Source organism: Takifugu rubripes, chromosome 7, assembly GCF_901000725.2.
Source record: "Takifugu rubripes chromosome 7, fTakRub1.2, whole genome shotgun sequence".
Classification (NCBI taxonomy): domain Eukaryota; kingdom Metazoa; phylum Chordata; class Actinopteri; order Tetraodontiformes; family Tetraodontidae; genus Takifugu; species Takifugu rubripes.
The window spans coordinates 5,179,999-5,200,214 of NC_042291.1; the positions used below are offsets into that span (position 1 = coordinate 5,179,999).

Below are 20,216 nucleotides of genomic sequence, written 5' to 3' on the forward strand. Positions count from 1 at the left end.
CACACGGGGGCGCTCTAACCTCACATAAACGGTTCCGTCGGGGTTCTCTGCTTGACTGATAAAGGACCTTTAGATGGTTTAGTCCGTGTTTGATCATGTTAATCCAACTGGAACTGGCTTGTGTTTTCGGTTGTATTTTAGTTGGTACCGTCACTGTCCAAACAGATCACAAACTGCATAAATTAGCGAAGGCATTTCAGATATTTTGAAGGATGAGGACGCGACTCAAACTAGCTGATAGTTTACAGGCTTAATGTAACTATTTTTAGCTTATGATAATAAAATGTGCACTAATACAGCCAGACAAGTTTAATACACTAGAGGTAATAATATTTTTATAGGTATTTAATGTACTCACCAAAGAAGCTGCAGAAAATTCTGTTAAAGATGCATCAAACTTCTGCAACGTTCTCTGAAACCATAACGAGACAGAAACCTGCATCCATCCCTTGACACACGTGCACGGTGCTCCAGCATCATCGATCCTCAAGAGAGTGTTTACTTTTTAATTCTTTTTTTGGAAAATAAAACAGATTTCTGAACTCTGAGTAAAGATTCTTTTGCTCTTCTTTAACGATCACAGAGGTGAAACTTGGGCTGCACTTGGAGCTCAACACAGTACAGAACATTTTCCTGTAGCGGCGCAACAATGGAGTCACATTTTCTCTTCAGTTAACACAAAAGTACACAACAAATACATAAATAAACTTGTTTCCCTTTAAATCATTTATAACATTTCTATTCATGATTCTGGCTCCTGCTACGACAACAGACCGATATATAAATTAACACCATCCAAAACAAATAATATTAATAATTAAACAATAATAACAAAAACCTGACTTTCATAGAAATCTGGTTAGCTTACAGTTTACAGATCAAAAGGTCAGTTTGATATGATGCGTCAGAGGTTTCCTGTTCCTGACAGACGTTCAGGCACCGCGTCGGCTCACTCAAGAGTCCTGCGGCCCAAAGCGTGTTCCGGCCGTCCCCGGCAACATTAGCAACTTTCTTCTGGCGGTCAGAATAATAAAGCCTCTGAGTTCATTTTTCTCCACATCAGTGTCTGGTTGCGGTGGATGTGTTGACACCGTGTTGTCCTCCATCATGAACACATAGGTCAGAGGTCAAACGTATTTATGTGGATCAGCGCCCGTCCCTGAAGTGTCTTTGGCTCCATCGCTGTAGCTCGTACCGCCGATGTCACCGCAGCGTTACCCGTCTGCCTCCACCCCTCCCACCCGTCTCCCACCCGCATCACGAAGGTCACCGGCCAGGGCAGGATGTGGGTTTGATGCAGCGTCCCTGGAACAGCACCAGGTTGGCGGGACAGTGGCAGCCGGCCACGCAGGCTTTGTGGCACGGGCCGATCTCGTTCCAGTTATCGCAGGTCTTGGTGCAGCCCGGTCCACAGGTGTCGTACACGGCACCATGTTTACACTGAGTAGCTGGGGGGGGGGTCATAAACATATGGATGTTAATCTCAAACTCCGGCTAAAACATGTTGGTCCCCAATAACGACCCATAAAGGCATTCAGACATGTTCCACTTTACTCGTAAGGATTCTAAATCCAAACTGAAATAACTCTTCCTGCACTCTCACTCACCCATACAGGTGGTGTCAGCCTTCCAAGGGACAGACACCCCCTCCCTCTCGCAGGCTCGGCTGTAGGCGATGAAGGACTCACAGTAGCAGTTTTTGTGGATCGGACACTCGCACATGTCCGTCACACATGATCTATGAGGATGACAAGAGCATCACAAGGTGGCTGTCATAGCAGCTCTCAGGCTCTGAATCAGGATTTTTCTTTATTTAAGGTGATTCTGGGTCTTTGCAGGGCTGATAGTTGTGTACAGCAGCCACATCGCCCTCTAGTGGCCTGTGGAAGCGCGTCCGTGTCTGGCTCACCTGTAAAATGGCGTAAAGTCCACCACACGGTGACACTTCTGGAACTCCCACAGTTTTATCTTCTGACACTCGCGATGGGCCCGGAACTTGACTTTGACGGTGCCGTGGCACAAGAAGGGTGCAGAGCGACGGGGCGGGTGCTGCTGAGAACAAACCTCGTTTCCTTCCACCCGCCACGACTCAGCAAACTCGTCCACGTCAAATTTGAAAAGGCCGTCGCCTCCCATGGTGTCGTCGCGTTTGTGGCCGTTGTAGTTGCCACAGAGGCCGCAGAGGCGTCCGCGCAAGTGCGGGGCGGCTACGACCTCCACAAAACTGTCGCCGTCCCACGTGATCTCCAGACCTGTAAATGAGGTCATCGTCTGCAAACGTGCTGCGAGGCTTCACAGTAAAGAAATGAAATCTGCCGCGTTGGGTCCCGACCTGCGATGGTGGTGAGTTTGAGCAGGTATCCGTCCAGGTCGATGTGCACTCCGGGGCCGTGGTAGGGCAGGGCGATGCGGGTGCCGTTCCGCCGGACCGTCAGGTGCTGATGGAGGCCGAGGGTCAATCCTCCCAGTCGAACCTCAACAGACTGAGTCCAGGAGAAGGAACGTGTCCGCCGGGCGTCATTTTTCACCAGAACCTACAATAAGTAGAGCATGCAGATCGGCTGTCAGGCATGTTTTACCTGTTTTCTATGGCATCAGTGAAAATTCAAACGAGAAAATGAATAAATAAATAAATAAAACGGCCATAGTTCCATACTTTTGGCTCTGCTAAGCTAATCAGTGAGTATTTTTATAATTCACATATAAAATCTAAAATACTTCCGTATTCTGTTGGTAAATATCTACCATGAAGCTGGAGTCTGGGTCGTTAACGATGTTATTCCCTGGTGTACCAGAGGGGGCGCCACCACAGTCACGAGTCAGGATGTACTGGCAGGTTCCCTGAAAGTTAAAGGTTCTCCCGTCGAAGGTGTTGTAGTGAGGATCCCCAAACACTGTGCAGACGCCCGGCTCTGTAGAGAGAAGGAGGAAACCAAAGATGAAATAAAAGTGGTTCAGGGGTTGTGACACACAGATGTGTGTGTGTGTGTGTGTGTGTGTGTGATGGTATTGTTTGGTGCTATTTGGGCTTTTGCGTTTCAACCAAGAAAGACTCACTTTCAGTGCAGACGGGACAGCAGCCGGTCCTGTTCAGGATCTTATTCTGTGAGGTGGAGAGGAACACCGTGAGGCTCATGACTGAAAACAGCAGCACAAACAGGTTGAAATCATCCTGAAGCAAAGATCAAGCGCACGCTTCACGTTTTGCTGGGATCCAGATGGAACACGTTTCTGACCAGGACCCCCCCAAAGACCCAGATACTCCAAACTTCAACCACAGCCAGTGTAACAGGAAACGGTGTGTGTGTGTGTGTGTGTGTGTGTGCGTGTGTGTGTGTGTATCAGAAGTGCACTTCAGAAGACCCTTTCACACACTTTTCCCTAACCCCAGGGAAGCCCCTCAGTCCCACAAACACTCTTTTTTTCCTTGTCTCTCAGCACTCATCTGTCATCACACACAGACACACACTCAATACACACTCCAGACTCTGAACTTCTGCACAAAGGCCAATCTCTGGCTTTGAAGAGGGCTGCCTTTTGAGAAACCTGGACACACACACACCCACACACACACACACACCCACACACACACACACGGTGACAGAGATTGGTTTTCAAGGACCTAAATATAGGCAATCTCTTCTCTGCTGTCACTCAAACGTCACACAGACAAAAGGCTGTTCGGGGGCTTGATGTCTCCAAAGGGACGTGCGCACTCAGCCGACCTGCTGCTGACGGCACAATGACAGCATCGGAGAGAGTGTGTGACCCTGACAAAGGTCTCTCTCACACACGGACTTTATTTTGAGCTCCACACACTGATATGTTGACACCACCCGTGCAGGTTATAAATTACGGTACATTTATTACATTAATCGGGGATTAAACCTGGGATTCGAGCCATTTGAAAATCAAACATTGTCCTCACACTAACCTCCTCTGGACCACGGTCCACTCTGAGTACAGGCGCACACTTGCTCGTACATGAGCACAATTATGTGTAAACGGACAGCACCTGACACGCGAACCCTCCTCTAATCGATCATCAGAAATGACATCAAAGAGTTTCCAGTAGTCTGACACTGAGGTCAGTTCATGATGGATGACCACACATGTGTTATATTTGGATAATTGGTATGTCCACTGGTATTGGCCCAGGCCCAGTTGGGTCGAGGTGGGTGGGGAGGTGGGATTAGATTAGAGTTAGTGTTCCTCAGCTGTGTTTTCAGTTCTTTCTGTTCACCACCTCCATCAGCGACAGGCGGGGGCTTGTTAGCGGCTGGAAGTGTGTGAAGTTGGACTGACGCCGACGTCGCCTTTGACTGCGTGACCGACGGCGGCCAGGCGGTATGTTAGGAATCCACTCCATCACCCACCGGCCGACAGATGACCCTCGAACAACCTCTGCAACAGGTGAATGCAGCAGAAAAAGGTGGCCGCTGCCAACGGTTCACAGAGCGTCTGACAGCCGATTCCACGGTTCTGCTGAGCGGAACATCACTAATGGGCTAACGAGCGGGGGACGCTCTGAAGGAGAAACCCAATAGCTCACTTTAGCCTTGTCCCTTCTGCTCATTATTTCCATCTGCCAAGTTTTTTACATGATTTTATTTTCAGCTCATAGAAAGTGTAGACGTATCTTGAAATGTATCTGAACGTTTGCAATGGAAGCAACAACTGAAGAACAATCCAGGGTTTGAGCTTCAGAGTTCTATCTGGAATAATCAAGAAAGTGCATTGAAACTCCAGCCCACCGGCAGAGGGCGCTGGAGATGCTGGTCCTCACTTAAGAGAAGCTCCCACTTCATCCTCCCTTTACTTACATGCCGCATATGTCATAATACTGAACCAAACTGAACTGTTTTTGCATGAAACTGGTGATGTTTAATACCGAAAAGAAACGCAGAACCTTGAGGACACTGATTGGCTGAGGGACCCATTACTCACCGAGGGGCAGCTGCTGATTGGCACACACTGTTTGGGTTGACACTCGATGTTTCCCTTCACACAGGCGCAGAGGGTGCAGTTCACAGACGACCACATGTCCCCTTCCTGTTGCACACAACCAAAGATCAGAATGTCCATCCATCACCCATCCATCCATCCATCCATCCATCCATCCATCCATCCATCCATCCATCCATCACCCACCCATCCATCCATCCATCCATCCATCCATCCATCCATCCATCCATCCATCCATCCATCCATCCATCCATCACCCATCCATCCATCCATCCATCCATCCATCCACCCATCCACCCATCCATCCATCCATCCATCCATCCATCCATCCATCCATCCATCCATCACCCATCCATCCATCCATCCATCCATCCATCCATCCATCCATCCATCCATCCATCCATCCATCCATCTCTCACCCTGTAGATCTTGTTGCGGACTCTACAGTACTTCACATCCTCCACCTTCACATAGGACAGGCACTCGTCGCAACACCGGTCGCCGTGGCAACTCCCGGGGCGTGAGCACCACCTCTTGCACACCACTGTGGAATCCTGGTGAGACGAAGAAAAGTTGATTTGGGTTGGACAAACGGGCCAAAGGAACTGGAAGATTCAGACAGATTTTCGGGTGGAACCTTGCAGGTGCAGGTGGTGCAGGTGTCGTGGATGAAGGAAGTTCCGTTCTCGTAGACTTCGCTGTGGAACAGACAGCTTCCCAGAGACAGATCGAATACCTTCCTCTGACCTGCCGGGGGCCAGAAGGTGAGTGTGAAGGTGCAGCATCTGCCCTCAGCCCCACTGCGTCCAGAAGAACCAGCACAAACGTTCTGACGTCAAAGTGAGAAACTTACCCAGACATCGCGGACAGCACTGTCCAGGTGGGGTGTGGGTGAGGTGGGCGGGGCATGACAGCACAGGACACGCCTCCTTCATGCAGAGTGTCCGTCCTCCCTGAACCCACACAGATGATTCCCTTTAGAAACTTTAGCTTAAAAAGCAAGAAAACTGTGTAGATGATTTGAGGAGGGGAGGAGGAGTGCGTGCGTGCGTGCGTGTGTGTGTGTGTGTGTGTGTGTGTGTGTGTGTGTGTGTGTGTGTGTACTCACAGTACAGGTGCACTTGATGCAGGGTTTACCCTCAGGACTGAATTCCTCCTTCTCTTTGTACAGGTGACCCTCAAAGATACAACCTTCCAAACAAAAACCGATTAAATAGTCATGTAATGAATCACAAAAACTGTAACAAACTGAGCTAAACTGCGCCGCCTGGTGGACACGCAGATTTATTTGAACGAAAAGGCCGAGAAAGAATAAAATGCCGTATTAACAGGCGTGGGCAGATGTGAGTGCAGAAGGCGGTTCAGGTGTAACTCACTGGGGCAGGTAGGGCAGCATTTCTTGGGGTGGATTTTGGGGTTCTTGCAGTGGACGACACACTGTGCCTCTGCCTCGGTGATGACGCCTTCCTGTCCCATAACACAAGTGTGGATACTTTGAAAAAGGTTCTTCCAGACCTCTATTCTGTCGTCCCTCTGGTTGCTGTGTCCTCTACACACCTGCGTCTCACCTAAATCTCTATTACTTACACTACCCCCCCCCCCCCCCAACACACATACAAACACACATATGCACACACACACACGAACACACACACCTGGCAGCGCCTGGTTATGCAGGGTTTGGTGGAGGTGGTCCAGGACACTGAGCTGTTATAAGATCGTCCGTCCAACATGCAGCCTAACATACAGAGGAAAAAAGACAGTTTGTTCAGTTTTTGTGCTGTTTTGAATCTGTAAGTTTGTCTGTAACTCCGTGACTGTAATTGACAGCAACTCTGACTGCAACTGTAACTCTGACTGTGTGTCAGCTGATAATGTAAGTGTGATGTACATATGAGGGTAAGGGTCAGGAGATCAGAGCAGTTTGGGGTCTGATCAAGGGTTTGTGATGGTCCCTGGGTCATTTTGTGGTCATTTACATGGTTAGATTTCATTCGAAGACCTAATAGTTTGACATTTGTAGTCTCGGGTTGTGAACTCAGCACCACGTGAATATTTTGTTCTTTTTTGTGCAATTTTCTGGAAGTGTGATCAATGTTCAACTCCTGGGAAACCTGATCGGGGCATCGATCTGCTTCCCTGAGTGTAAAACCATCTGACAGTGCAGCAGAGTAGCACAGACCTGATCCAGGCAGAGTTATTCAGAGATGGGGACAGTTTACTAAACCACACAGATGTTGTCAGATATTTCAGATGAGCACTCGGTTCAGACGGCTCTTCACTTCTTTTACTAAGTGTTATAAAGTTGTGTAATAAAGTTCTGGCCAGAGAAGTTGTTTTAAACCAAACTCCGGCGAATAAATGGATCCAGCCGGACTCTTTAACTGCACCATGATTTCGTCACTCAAAGAAAAATGGTGATTTGACATGTGGGGTAATTTCACAGCGGGGTCATAAATTTGGTCACGGTGGCCACAAGTCGCCCACACAACAGCAAAGTAACAGAAGTTTCCACGGCAACAAGGTGCTTTCCAAGTCTAAGTGGAGCCTGTCACATGTGCGCTAACGAAGTGTTGTAAAAGTCCTGGAATCGCACACAAAAGCATGACCGGTGAGAACACGTGTGTGTGTGTACACGTTTGTCTGTGTCAGTCAGAGAGAGAGAGAGCGATTATTTGAAAAATGCCCCAAAACATATAGACATTAATCTGAGAATTAAACAGACTATTAGCAGCACTAATGAGACATTAAAAGCTTTTGTGTTTTTAGCATAAAGATCCATCTTTTGGAAGGTTGGTCAGTGTGTTTATAATCAAGTTAGTGTTGATCTTTGGGGTCTCCACACGTCTGTAGGACTGGAACATGTAAAGGTTCAGGAAAGCTGGATCTGATGTGTGAAACGGAGGAATTTCTGCCGCCTGTAAACCCAACGGTGACCCATTTCTGCAGCCATGCTGTCTCCATACACACAGGCTGTCCTTTGGTCTGTGTGTGTGTGTGTGTGTGTGTGGGTGTGTGTGTGTGTGTGTGTGTGTGTGTGTGTGTGTGTGTGTGTGGGTGTGTGTGTGTGTGTGTGTGCCCATATGTGAGGTAAATAATATATCTCTACTCCCACAGGTCATATTTAGAACTGGCTGCTTTGGTACTGTACGTAAAGTGGTTCCTGAAGGCCTGTGTGTGTGTGTGTGTGTGTGTGTGTGTGTGTGTGTGTGTGTGTGTGTGTGTGTGTGTGTGTGTGTGTGTTTGTGTGTGTGTGTGGTTCCAGTGCCTCTCTGATTCTGCTGTGTAATTACAGTCAGCTCTCGGTGGTGCAGCTGCAGGTACAGTAACGTGGTAGTGGTCATGTGACGTACCTTTACACCGTTCACAGCAGGCTCCCGTCTGCTTCACCACCAGAGCACAGTCCTCCGACACCAGCGGACATTTTTCCTGTTTACAATCGGCTTTCCCATCCTGCAGCAGAGAAGATGACAGGAGGAGACAAACGTCTTCAGCAAACACAGGTAAAACAAATGTAGCTTCATTTGATGACTAGCACTGACACTGTGGGGGGGGGGGTCACACAAAAAACTGACGCTTTTTTAACTCCTGAACGCATCATCCGCAGCACAAGATGGCCGCACTCATAAATTCATTCATGTCCACAGTGAAACTTCACTTCCTGTCTCGTCCTCCAGTGGTCCAGAACCAGCCATGCCAGCGTTATGCTATGGGAGCTCGCCATATTTATGAAGAGTCGACTTTCATGGCTGGAGCTGTGAATTTTCACACCAGTTCAGCCAGTCTCCTGTCGCCCTGACGAGCTCTCTGCGCCGCATCCGGCATCTCAAACAGAGACTGGACGGAATCCGCACTCGTTTAAATGGCTCCACTTTCACACCCAGCTTTTATTGGAGAGCTTATCCACACACTCCAAGTGTGTGTGTGTGTATGTGTGTGTGTTGTTTCACACACTGAGGGTTTATAAAGCAGGCTGGCAGGTCTCGTGACTATGTGGCACTGTGGCGGGCGGCCGTGACGAGCACGGATCAAACGAGGACCAAAATAAATGAGTGTGGTTGAATATAGCATCAGGCACAAGGATGAGGTCACAGAGGAGGAATAAACGTCTTTGAACTTTGTGCCTGAACCTGAACACAGACGAGAAGTTCGTCAAGAAGATCTGCGTTTGCCACATTGGCTGAAGGAATATTCTGTATTCTTCTGTGGAAGAGATCATAATTTACTCGATTTGGTGTTTGAGGACTTTTAATCTGAAAGTTAAAAGCATTCAGAATCTAAGAGCAGCTCCATGTCTGTCATCCATTATTGCAAACACGCTCTCAGTGTTTCTCTCACACTGAGAGCGTGTTTGCAATAATGGATGACAGACATGAAGCTGCTCTTAGATTCTGAATGCTTTTAACTTTCAGATTAAATTTGTAATTTGATATTAAAGTGAAAGTCCTCTCTCTTCTTGATGAACTTCTCATCTGTGTTCAGCTTCAGCTTCAGAACACAGAACAGGCCCCACCCACACACACACACATACACACACACCTTTTTTCAAGGGTCAAAGGCCTAAACGGGTCACCACACCTTATAAACAGTACCAAAGCTGGTCTGTCGGACCCCCCACCCCCCCCCCCCCCCCCCACACACACACACACTTGTTAAATAATAATCTCAATGAACATTTCGGTGGTGTCACCTGTCAGCCACTAGCAGGCGCTGGCGTTTACGGTACTTTCTTCTTCACACCATCTTCTCACTCCATTTGGAAATTTACAACCTCATAAACCTAAATACATTGTTAATTTACGGCTCTTTCCTTTGTTTATCATCTCACTTCCTCTCTTCTTGTTTTTCACACTTCCTGTCTGTCAGTCATGAAAACATTGGCCTCCGTCTCTCAGTGCCGAAGAGGAACCCTTAGATTTAAAGACCAACTTAAGCCTTTGGACATCGCCCCTCCCAATGCCCCTGAAACCCCCAGCCCTCGTTGCCAGGGTGACCTTTAACCTCTCGCCCCCTCCAAAACAAACAGGTCATGACCCCCTGCCAGCGAGCAGGAGCCGCCGCGGCTTACTGGCGAGACAAGAGGAGAAGGACGCCGATGGGAACCAGCGACACTGCTGAGCTGAGCCGATGTCGGGGTTTACTCATGAAAACATCGCCCCCTGCTGGTCGGAGTAAAAACCAGGTAATCAGAGTACCAGGAATTATTAAGTAATTATAAGTTATTGTGATTTTACACTACAGTAAAGCACCTTTTGTAATATGAAAATGATACTTTAATCCCGAGTGTGTTAAATGTAAACTGACTTTAACTCTCAGAACGTTGGTGCCACCCAAATGAATAAAGAGGAAGGCAAACAATCGGTCCAATATTACCTGAAATTAAGTTCCGGGTTAAGTGCTTTGTTAACTTTTGCCTGAGGTAAGTCGACTGGATCGCTCCAGCCGTGGTTTATCTGCTCCTCTGAGTCCTCTTCACTGCTTTCATCTCTTTCTTTAATGCTTCTGTCTGGCTGCTACTTCATTTATCAGGAAAACGTCGCTCCTCTTGTATTGATCAGCTACTGTTTGTGAAAGGAAGTGACCTCTGACCCCTTCTAACATCGATCAGATTCCGAGTGTAAAACTGTGTTTTGTTAATGTGGAATGTTTGTTTGATTGATTCACAAGCTACTCTGACCTCTGACCTTTGAGCCCCGCGGAATAAATCCCAGATGATGTCAGCAGATTAAACTGATAAATTATTCATTTATTTAGTACATTTGTTGATTTCAGACAGTCAGAATTCTTTGACAATTTTGAAACTTCTGTTTATCATTTTGTTTGTCACTAGGAACGTTTTTGAGCCAAATGATTTACTTTTACTTCAGAAAATTTGTTTCATTGTCCTGGTTTATTAGTTTCTTTACATTATTTTAAGGGTGATATTTAATAATAAAGTCCAGAACTCTTAATTCAAACTCAGCATTTGTCAGACTAAAATATTTCCATAATTTGTATGTTTAAAAAAAAAAGATTTATTATTTTTAATAAAAAAAATCGGATGAATTATTTTTAATTTTAATATTTAAAAATAGTATCTAAAGTAGTATATATTTAGAATATATGGTACCTAAATTTGATTAATGAACAAATAATTTTGCTGATATTTAAAATAATTAAATGTAGTATCAGAGCATTAAATCTTACTGACAATATGATGATGTGCATAAAGTGCACAATTAATCAGTGCTGTTCTTCTGTATGTGAATATGATTAAGAATAAGTAATGAGATGTATTAATTACATAATTATAACAATCCTATATTGTTTTGTAAGTTATTTCTGGATATGATTTCCACAAAGAGGAAACAAATATTCCCGGGCGATGAGAGAAAGAAGCTGATCTGTGGGTGAGCAAGAGGAGGAAGAGTCGATGACGGAGTGGAAAAACGACATGGAGATGAACAGACGGATACACCAGGACGATGAAGGGGTGACTGAGAGGGACCGACTCCCTCCGAGATAACAGATCGTCAAGGCGACCGACCTGTCAGTCAGTCTGTCAGCCACATCCACTCCTGGCCCCATTACAGCGTTCGGCCTCACCCTGACACGCACAATAGCTCCTCTGTATGTCAGGGTGTATGTGTGTGTGTGTGTGTGTGTGAGCCTTTAGAAGGTTCCCTGGACCAACTGGAGCGCCAACCAGCCCCCCACTCCCCCAAATCCACCCCTGCCCCCTCCATGTATGAGTGACACTGGAGCCACGATGGCTCACCAACCCCCCTAAAGACGGAACGGCGACACAGAAAATCTGCCTTTCAGGGGGATGAAGGAAGAGGAAGTGGAATAAATGAAAAAGAACCTCATTCATTCTTACTTTAACCTTGACGTCACGTGACAGATCCGTCAGCGTGATCAAATGGATCAAACGGGAACTGCAGAAAAGGATCACTGCAGTTCGGAGGGACGAAGCAGCAAATCGGATAAAACGCAAGAGTCAAAGTCAAAGTTAACCGAAGAAATACTTTAACCAGTTTTGAGGAGTGTGTGTGTGCGTGTGTGTGTGTGTGTGTGCGTGTGTGCGTGTGTGTGTGAGCAGGCTAAAGCAGAGATGAAAGTCTACCCATTGGCTGCTGATGACTGATACCATTCAGCGAGACTCTGGCTGATGTCTGCCTGATAACGGAGGACGTCTCCTCTCAGCAGCCAACCAGGAACCAGCAAAACAAACTCTTCACAATTCGGAAGGAAAAGATGATGAAAGTCCAACTTTCAAGCATAATTAAAAACTTCTGCTGGATTCTCCTCTCTTATTTTCCCTCTTGTCAACACTGACTCATTCAACTTCATTTTGAATTAAAAAATGAAAAACCCGACCTGCTCACTAACAAACAGATCAGCGGATCTGAGCGCGCGTCTATCTGGGACCTTGATGGCTAAAAGGTATTGGCTGTTGTCTGTGTAAATTCTCAGTCATCCAGGTCATTGTATCCAAGGTAGTTTGTGCTTCAAGAGAAGAAACCCAGTCCAGTTGACAGAGAAAACTACCTTGGGTATTGGCTGTTGTTAAATGGTCACAAACAATCTCAGAAATGCTGCTTATCAGGTCCAATAATCAGTCAGTGATCGTCACAAAGTCGGCTGAAATGGACCCTAAAACTGATCCATGTGAAATGGATAAAAGACGGACGCTCCAGGCTCTCCAGCCAATCACAAAGAAGCAACACGACTGTGCACACGCCGACACGCAGCTCTGGTGTTCACACCCGTGCACTTCCTGGAGGCAGTGAGACAGAAGCCCTTGTTGCTCCATCTTCATCCCCTTAAACAAAGACCCCGACAGCAGCGGCTGGTTCGGCTCAGGAGTCAGAGCGCACGTGTTCCAGACAGAGTCATCCCCTCATGTTTTGTAGGCTGTTTTAAGAGCTGGGCTGAGCCGGCCTGAGCCGGGCTGAGCCGGCCTGAGCCGGGCTGAGCCAGGACAGCGTGACGACAGACGATAGAAAGCCACATGCTCAGAATGCTGATGGAGCTCAGGTTCAGGAGTCTCACCGGCCCAAAGGTCTTCTGATAAGAACCACCTGAACAATCAGCTCGGCAAATAGCAGTATCGCTGCGTGAGGAGGCTGATTGGGAAACCTGAAGAAGCGGCTCAAGGCACAATGGTCGCCGTGGAAACCGTTTAATGGAGTGAAACACAAGATGCACACTTCTTACCAGACACACGCAGGTGATGCAGGGATTGTCGGTGATGTTCGGGATGTGGAGGACTTCTCCTTCATTCTCACAGCTGGCCTCCGTCCCTGCAAACACAGATCATTATCATTGTCATTATCAGTGTAGTCTGATGGTTGTTCTCTCTGCCCTGGTCACCAGTGTCCAGCCAGAGTCTACAGCCCCCACAGATGGAGAAACAACAGTAGAATCCATGTTGATGTAATCAAACCTTAAAATTAAAACATTGTTACAACTGTTATGATGCCCACTAGTGGTCAGAAGCCTGTTATTAAGTGTGTGTGTGTGTGTGTGTGTGTGTGTGTGTGTGTGTGTGTGTGTGTTTTGACTGTCCTTTTCGTCCGTCCAGGTTAAAGTGGTTGGATTTAAACTGAGGTCTTAAAAGCATGAGTCAGTCGCTTTGTTACGAGAGCAAATGTAACCTGAACCAACAGCAGGAAACGACCCCAAACCCTCGACTTTATGGGCAGAAACAGACAGATGTCAACATCTCGCTGGCAACAGCCCGGCGAGCTGCAGCAGTCACGCCGGGGAGCGAGCCCGCCGCTCGCCCCATCGCCCAGGTTTGTTTGGACTCCAATGACGACTTCCTTCCCCCGAGGAAGTTCGCTGGTCTGGAGGTAAAGCCCCAACCCTGACTGACCCCTGTGAGTGTCAAACTACTTCCTGTTTCTGCTTGAATATCTTCCTGTCGATCTTATCTTTCTGCTGAGAATTCCTCTAAATGAGCTGCTGCGGCACATTTCATGCTAACACAACTTTCTGGCTGTAACTTTGGGCCCGTATTCATTCGAATCCTTATGCAACGCAGCTCAACACGTCTTAATTACACATTTGTGGCCACAGAAACAAACTGGATCCTGAGGGAACCTTCGGTCCTTCCAGCATTCCTGAGCCACCACACGTCCGGATCCTTTACCCTCCTTTACCATGCGCGTGTAATTCAGATCATCAAGCCGCCGTGTTGGTGGTGTCACATCGTCCATCACGCGACCTGGTTCATCACAACTCAGAATAACTGGGTTCACTCTCGACAACAACTCAAGCCGGGCCAAGCGGAACCGAGCCGCCTCGTCTCCGGGCTCAGTAGAAAAGCCGTCTCTGGATTGAGGCAGAGCAGACGAACCCTGTCGACTCCACCACTGCTGTAAAATTTACAGCCTTCGAGTATAATTAAACTAGCAGGGCTGTAAGAGAAGGGGCTGGGGGGGCTGGGGGGGCTGGGGAAGGGGGGGGGGGGGGGGTCCTCAGCTCTCATCTGTACGGGTCTCAGTAGTTAAAAAATAAAAATGTTATTCTCATTAAAGTGAATCTAACATAAATCTGTTGTTTGAAAGTGTAAATAATAAAAATTCTAATTCCTACTGATCAGATTTTATTTTTACTGGTTAGTCTGAAGGATTAAAATGACCAAAGATTTTATTCAGTCAAATGTGAATTTGTGCTTATTTGAATCCAACAAATTGCAGCTGTTACTTTTACATTTAACTCTTTTTGTCATTTTGTTATTTAGCAGAAGAATTGAATCAGTTAGCCGACTATTTATAATCTTTGATGATCCTTGTTTGGATGGTTCAGGCTGTACTTTTGCTTTTATTTAAACCAGTTGAACAGTTTAGTGACTCAGGAAACCTTAACTCCATCTTCTCTTTGATTCAACTCTTTCTTTGCTATTTTCTAAAGGGTGAAATGAAAGAGGGAGTAAAAGCCCGAATGATAAGGAAGATGAAAGATTTCCAGTCTTATCAGCTGGTTTCCTGCTGGTGTGTGAAGTTCTGTCAAGTTGTGGCCGCTGATCCACTGACGCTGCTCAGGCCAACCCGCTGACCTCAACACCCGCTGCTCCACCTGCTGCCGTGACACATTCAAACACTCGGCTGCAAGAACTCAAACCACCCAGAACCTTCTGGTCTGTGGTTCAGCCCACAATAGACAGCGAGCATGTCTGGGATACCAGGTGGAGGAACATGATCCGCCGGGATCAGAGGCTCCTCGGCACACACAGGCAGGTCGCTGCTTCTCAGAATCCTCCTGCTCTCGGTTCTGTCACACGTTCTGGACTAGAGACGCTCATCTGGTTCAGGTTTGGTTCCCTGATTCCCATCTTAGCTTCAGGAGCAGCAGAGCTGATTCTTATCAGCTCGCCAACAGAAACCTTCTGATTTGTGATGAGGAAACTCCACCAAACGTCACTGGAGATTTCTGGAGGAGCTCAAATCCATCAAAGGAAAGATGGATCAGATCAGTGTCAGCACCCGCCCGGCGCGCAGCGGCTGCAGGAGCGCGTGTACATCGGGACAGACGCGCTCACCGCTCAGGAAAGTGGTTTTCACCTTCCAGCCTGATTTGAAGTAGAAAGCTGCTTAAATGTAGACTCGCGCACTTAACCAACAATTTCTCTAATGCTGTAATTTGCGTGCTGCTTCCCTCAAATATCATATTTATTTCGATGCCGTGACAAAAAGCCAAGGATAAAGAGGCAGACAACCAGTCCCGCAGTCCAAATAATTCAGACATTTAGATTTTATAACATAAACTAAAATTACGAATATGCTCAGATCCAAAAAAAAAAGCGAGGAAAAGGTGCTTTCGCCGATTAAAGCCGCCGTTTCCTCCTGATGTTCCTGCAGGGTTCCAACTGCCTCCCTTCACAGCCGAGCTGACCACCAAATTAACTCAGGCCACATGTCAGACTTTGATTCTGGTGGAATAAAAACAGACCGAGGCAGTGCGGAGACGCGGCGCACCAAGCAACCAGGGTTTGGGCAGCTTTTACGCACGGTGGGCGTTGTGATGTGTTATTATGAAGCCGTGTGATCCCTGTAATCATACCTGTAATTAGCGGCGAGGAAGGCCGGGGCGTTTGGAGCAGCAGCAGCAAGCAGAGAAAAAGCCTACAGGTGGACCAGGAGGAAGAGTTCCAGCAGCGGTGCGTCATCCTCGGCTGCTCAACAAACGGCGTCCGGCGTAAGAATAAAGGAGTAAAAATATTCAATCCAATTGAAAAACGGGTTAAATCAAAAGATCCAGGCTCCCTTGGGGGTTTTCCAGGTCCCTACTCTCTTAGTGTCGGAATGTAAAGCAGCAATCAGCGTGGACGCGCGGTGATCACGCCGAAATTAAAATGACAAAAACGCGCTCCGCAGGCAGGAGACAGCGCGGCTGCCGCGGACCGGAGAGCGGCGAGGAGGTGCGGGCATGTCAAGAGTCCCGAGCGGAGGAGAGTTCTGAGGTTCAGTGGTGGATCTTTTCTCCGGTGAACAAAACAGAACCAGAGGGTGTGAGGAGGACTCGTTGTCCGGGAGCGAAGCCGCTGAAACACCCGGAGACACTGATGCTCAACGAGAAGTGTGAGGAGCGCAGTCAGGAGCCGACGGCCGCTTCTGTGTGAGCTCTGTTGAGGAGTCGACCGGCCTCTCCTCCTCCCTCTCTGGTATTAAAGCGAACCTGTGGTGTCGGAGCACCACAGAGCCAGAAAGTACTGCCTCCTCCCTCAGACCCGGGACCTCCTCTTCACTCCAGACCTTTTCTCAACCTCATTCAAATCCTCCAGATCCTCACTGGTCCTCTGTTTCAGACTTCTCTCCCAGACATTCACCTCCTCTCCCTCCCTGCAGAGCTTTTCCAAAACCCCCACCTCTGTTAGTTTTAGTTTTCTATATTTTCATGTCTCTGCTCCATCCGTGTGTGTGTGTGTGTGTGTGTGTGTGAGCGAGAGAAAGCGAGAGAGATCTGGGGTCCAGTTTCAAGACCGAGAGCCGCAGGAGCTACATGTGCTTCATGTTTCTGCGTTGTAAATTTAAGGGTTTTTGGCACAGAAGAGAAGCAGAAAAGAAGAAGCAGCAGGTCTGAAGTCAAGTGCAACCTAAGAGTGTCTTCTGCAGAAACACACTCTTCCTCTGGAGTCTTTCTGTTCGGATGCTCTGGAATCCAGTGTCTCACTTTAGTTAGAAACGAGCAAAACCCAACCAAAGCTGGAAGCCGCTGACTCCATGTTTTCCTGGTGTGAAGAAAAATCCTCATTTCTGCCTGAAACAGGAGGGAAAAAAACCTCAGTCCTGTTGCAACATGTCCACACTTAGAGGAACAGGTCAAGGTCTGGTGAAGAACGGTGACCTGCACAGCTGAGCTGCTGCCTGTGAGGCAGCTTCCATCATCCACCTCCAACGTTCAGCTTCAGCTTTATTCTTCTGTCCCACCCTTCAGCTCCTCCACAGAGCAGAGCAGAGCAGAGCAGAGCAGAGCAGAGCAGAGGAGGGTGGTAGAGCAGCAGCTTAAAGAATACCTCAGGAACCCGTTTCACTTCGTAACAAACAAGCAGAAGGATTTTTAGGTGAACACTGAGGGACTTTTTTTAACCCCACTCTGAGGTCTGAGCTTTTCCAACTGCTCCAACCTTTCAAGAGCAGATTCTTGGAGACCCTGAAATAATCTGAACATATGATCCACATATGATTGCAATTATCTGATGATAAATGTCCCATAAAAACACATATGGAGTTCTGTGCACTTTGGATAAGTTCTTTCATATGACCCCCCCCCCCCCCCCCCCCCTTCGCTCTTCAGCACCTGAAGAACGTTTAATCTTGACATTAAATATTGTTTATTCTTACGTTTGAGTTCAGCAATGGTGCAAAAAAATTGGATAGACAACAAAAATAAGTCTGTAGCTCAAACCAACGAACTAGAAAACAAACAGATTCATGATCATCTGATTTCATCGCCGTTCTATTTTATTCATGTCTAAAGGGTAACGTAGAAATGATCCATTTGCTAAGTTATTGCCCAAATTATCTTTAATTAAACCTGAAACAATTTTCCAGGTTGATTTATAAATAGAAAAGATCTTGGCCTCAACAACTCTGTTTAAGTATTGTCTTCCCATAAATCTACAGTTTGGAATCAACTTCAAGGCCTCGAGTAACAGGAGGTGTGTGAGTGTGTGTGTGTGTGTGTGTGTGTGTGTGTGTGTGTCCGCGGCTCTTTAAAGTGAAGTTTGTCAGAAGCTCAGAAGAGCAGCAAAAGCGAGTCTTCAAAGACCTAATTAGGACCCACCCAGCAGCTTTTAACCGAGTCGCTCTGCACTGCTGCAAACTGGAGATAGTAGGCAGGCAGCACTGGTGTGTGTGTGTGTGTGTGTGTGTGTGTGTGTGTGTGTGTGTGTGTGTGAGAGTGTGTGTGTGTGTAGACAGAGTGCATCTGTTAGAGTCCTACAGACACAGACTGAAGGTGCGCATTTATCAGGCGTGTGGCGCGTCTTCATGACTGAGTTGAAGTTCCGTAAATATCCTCCACCAGGTGGCGACAGAGAGGCGGCGGTACCTGCTCCAGGGTTTCGTGTGTGTCCGAGTTGCCCATTGTAGATAAGGACATGACACATTTCAGTGTAAATGTGTCAAATCAGTTTGATTGAAGAAGAAGCCTGAATATCAAACTGGAGGTGGGTGCGTTGGGGTGGGGGAGAAGCATCCTGCGGCCTTCAGGCAGATCGCACACGAGAGACAGGGCCACCGGGTTAAAGCTGCATGTAGCCGGCAGGTCTGTGTCTACAAGGCTGGGGGGCGGGGGGGGGGGGGGGGGGGGGGGATGGGGGGGTCGATCCCAGCTGGCCCTGCTGGCCCAAAAAGACACGGACATCCCATTTCCACATCAGCAGCATCTCCATGAAACGCCTCCTGGATGATGCCATCAACACACTGTATGGCGGCGTCAGTGAGACGTGTGGTCTGACTCAGCTTTTCAAGATGCAGGTGATGAAATCAGGCAAATAACAACTGTCAGCCTTTCACGATGGAGCCCTGTCACTAGCATTTAGCAGCTAAAGTGGTTTAGCCTCCTCTCGCCGATGGGTGTGGTCAGTTTTGGTCAGACAGTTTGCTGACTTGAATGAAAGAGTCACAAACAGCCATTTAAGAGCTTTAGTTCTACATTTGCACACAGCGAGGACTCTAAAAGTAGCTGATGTCACGAAACCTTTAGGATGAGTAAAGTCTAAAATAGTAAAACGACCACATTTTTTTTATGTGTCTGAAATGTTATAGTTTAAACATGTTTCGGCGGTGGTGTCTTTTTAATTGCTGGATTTCAGAAGAACTGGCAGAAAGCTACATGTCTGAATTTGCAAAAGTACTAATTAAGAGAACCATTTGTGTGCATGTGTATGAAGCTTTCTGCCCCACGTATGCAGCAGCTGCATCGGACGGGACCGACCAGGGAATCTGGTTTGTATTTCGCGTCATTTGACAGAGATTTTGCATTAGTTTGCAAAAACTTTTATCCACTGTTGATGTTTCCTCGGCCTGTCTGCATCTTTACCTGCTGCTCTAACAAGGCTGGTTCCTGAAAGCATCAATAAAGTTTGGCCCTGTGTTGATGTGTGTGACCTGTAACAAAAAAAAAAACTCTACTGGGATGTGAATGAAACTTTGTCCTTTGGAACCTCGGAGATCAAAACATGGGATGAACACTCTTAATATGCCCAAGTGGCAGAATGTTGCTGATTCAGCAGATCTGCTTCATAAATGTTACAGCAATTATCCAGTTTGTTTACGTCTTCCACCCCGCAGACAAAAATAAGACATAAAACGCTGCCGGCTCCTTCACGCCTCAAACCAAACTTCATTTTTATAACACTGCCAGAACGGTTGCGGCTCCCTTTCACTTTGACTGTTTTGCTTTTGCTGCGTGATGCGTCGCCGCGTTTGGCCGTTAATTCCATCACAGCTGGTTTAGTGAGGGCGAGAACAGGGGAAATATAAAAAGCAGAGAACAGCCACGCTGCTGCAGGAAAGTTAATATGCTGAGTGCAAAAGGGAGAATTAAGTAGCTCAAGAGGGGGAAAAAGATGCTGAAAATGTTGGACGAGTATCGAGTGAGTTCTGATGTAAATAAAGGAAAGATGAATCACCTAAATGGAGGGAGTGATGAGAGAACATTAGGAGGGGAAAGACATGAGGTATGAAAGCTTTGGGGGAGGATAAAGTTGGTCGTGAGAGTTTGGAGTTGATGTAAAATCTCCGTCAACAGAGATGAAA

The 20,216-nt window shown here is 47.2% G+C and overlaps 1 protein-coding gene across 1 annotated transcript; it reads right to left on the bottom strand.

Moving 5' to 3' along the window:
* Positions 1-492: 492 nt before the first annotated feature.
* On the bottom strand, positions 493-17,016 carry bmper (BMP binding endothelial regulator). Its single transcript, XM_029838506.1, has 16 exons — positions 16,015-17,016; positions 13,165-13,250; positions 8,319-8,418; positions 6,621-6,703; positions 6,342-6,432; positions 6,074-6,156; positions 5,819-5,918; positions 5,603-5,712; positions 5,385-5,519; positions 4,948-5,052; positions 3,058-3,103; positions 2,746-2,912; positions 2,333-2,534; positions 1,910-2,252; positions 1,608-1,738; positions 493-1,448 (listed from the first exon to the last, which is right to left on the bottom strand). The coding sequence occupies exons 1-16, from the start codon at positions 16,118-16,120 to the stop codon at positions 1,267-1,269; spliced, it is 2,070 nt and encodes a 689-aa protein (XP_029694366.1). The 5' UTR covers positions 16,121-17,016; the 3' UTR covers positions 493-1,266.
* Positions 17,017-20,216: the final 3,200 nt, after the last annotated feature.

Bases quoted from the DNA above. Each gene is read 5' to 3' on its own strand.
- bmper (XM_029838506.1), bottom strand. From the start codon at position 16,120: ATGACGCACCGCTGCTGGAACTCTTCCTCCTGGTCCACCTGTAGGCTT. The intron at 6,433-6,620 runs GTGTGTGTGTTC...GTTATGGGACAG, and splicing joins GCATAACCAGGCGCTGCCAG to GAAGGCGTCATCACCGAGGC. The intron at 5,520-5,602 runs GTTCCACCCGAA...TCGTCTCACCAG, and splicing joins GCACCACCTGCACCTGCAAG to GATTCCACAGTGGTGTGCAA.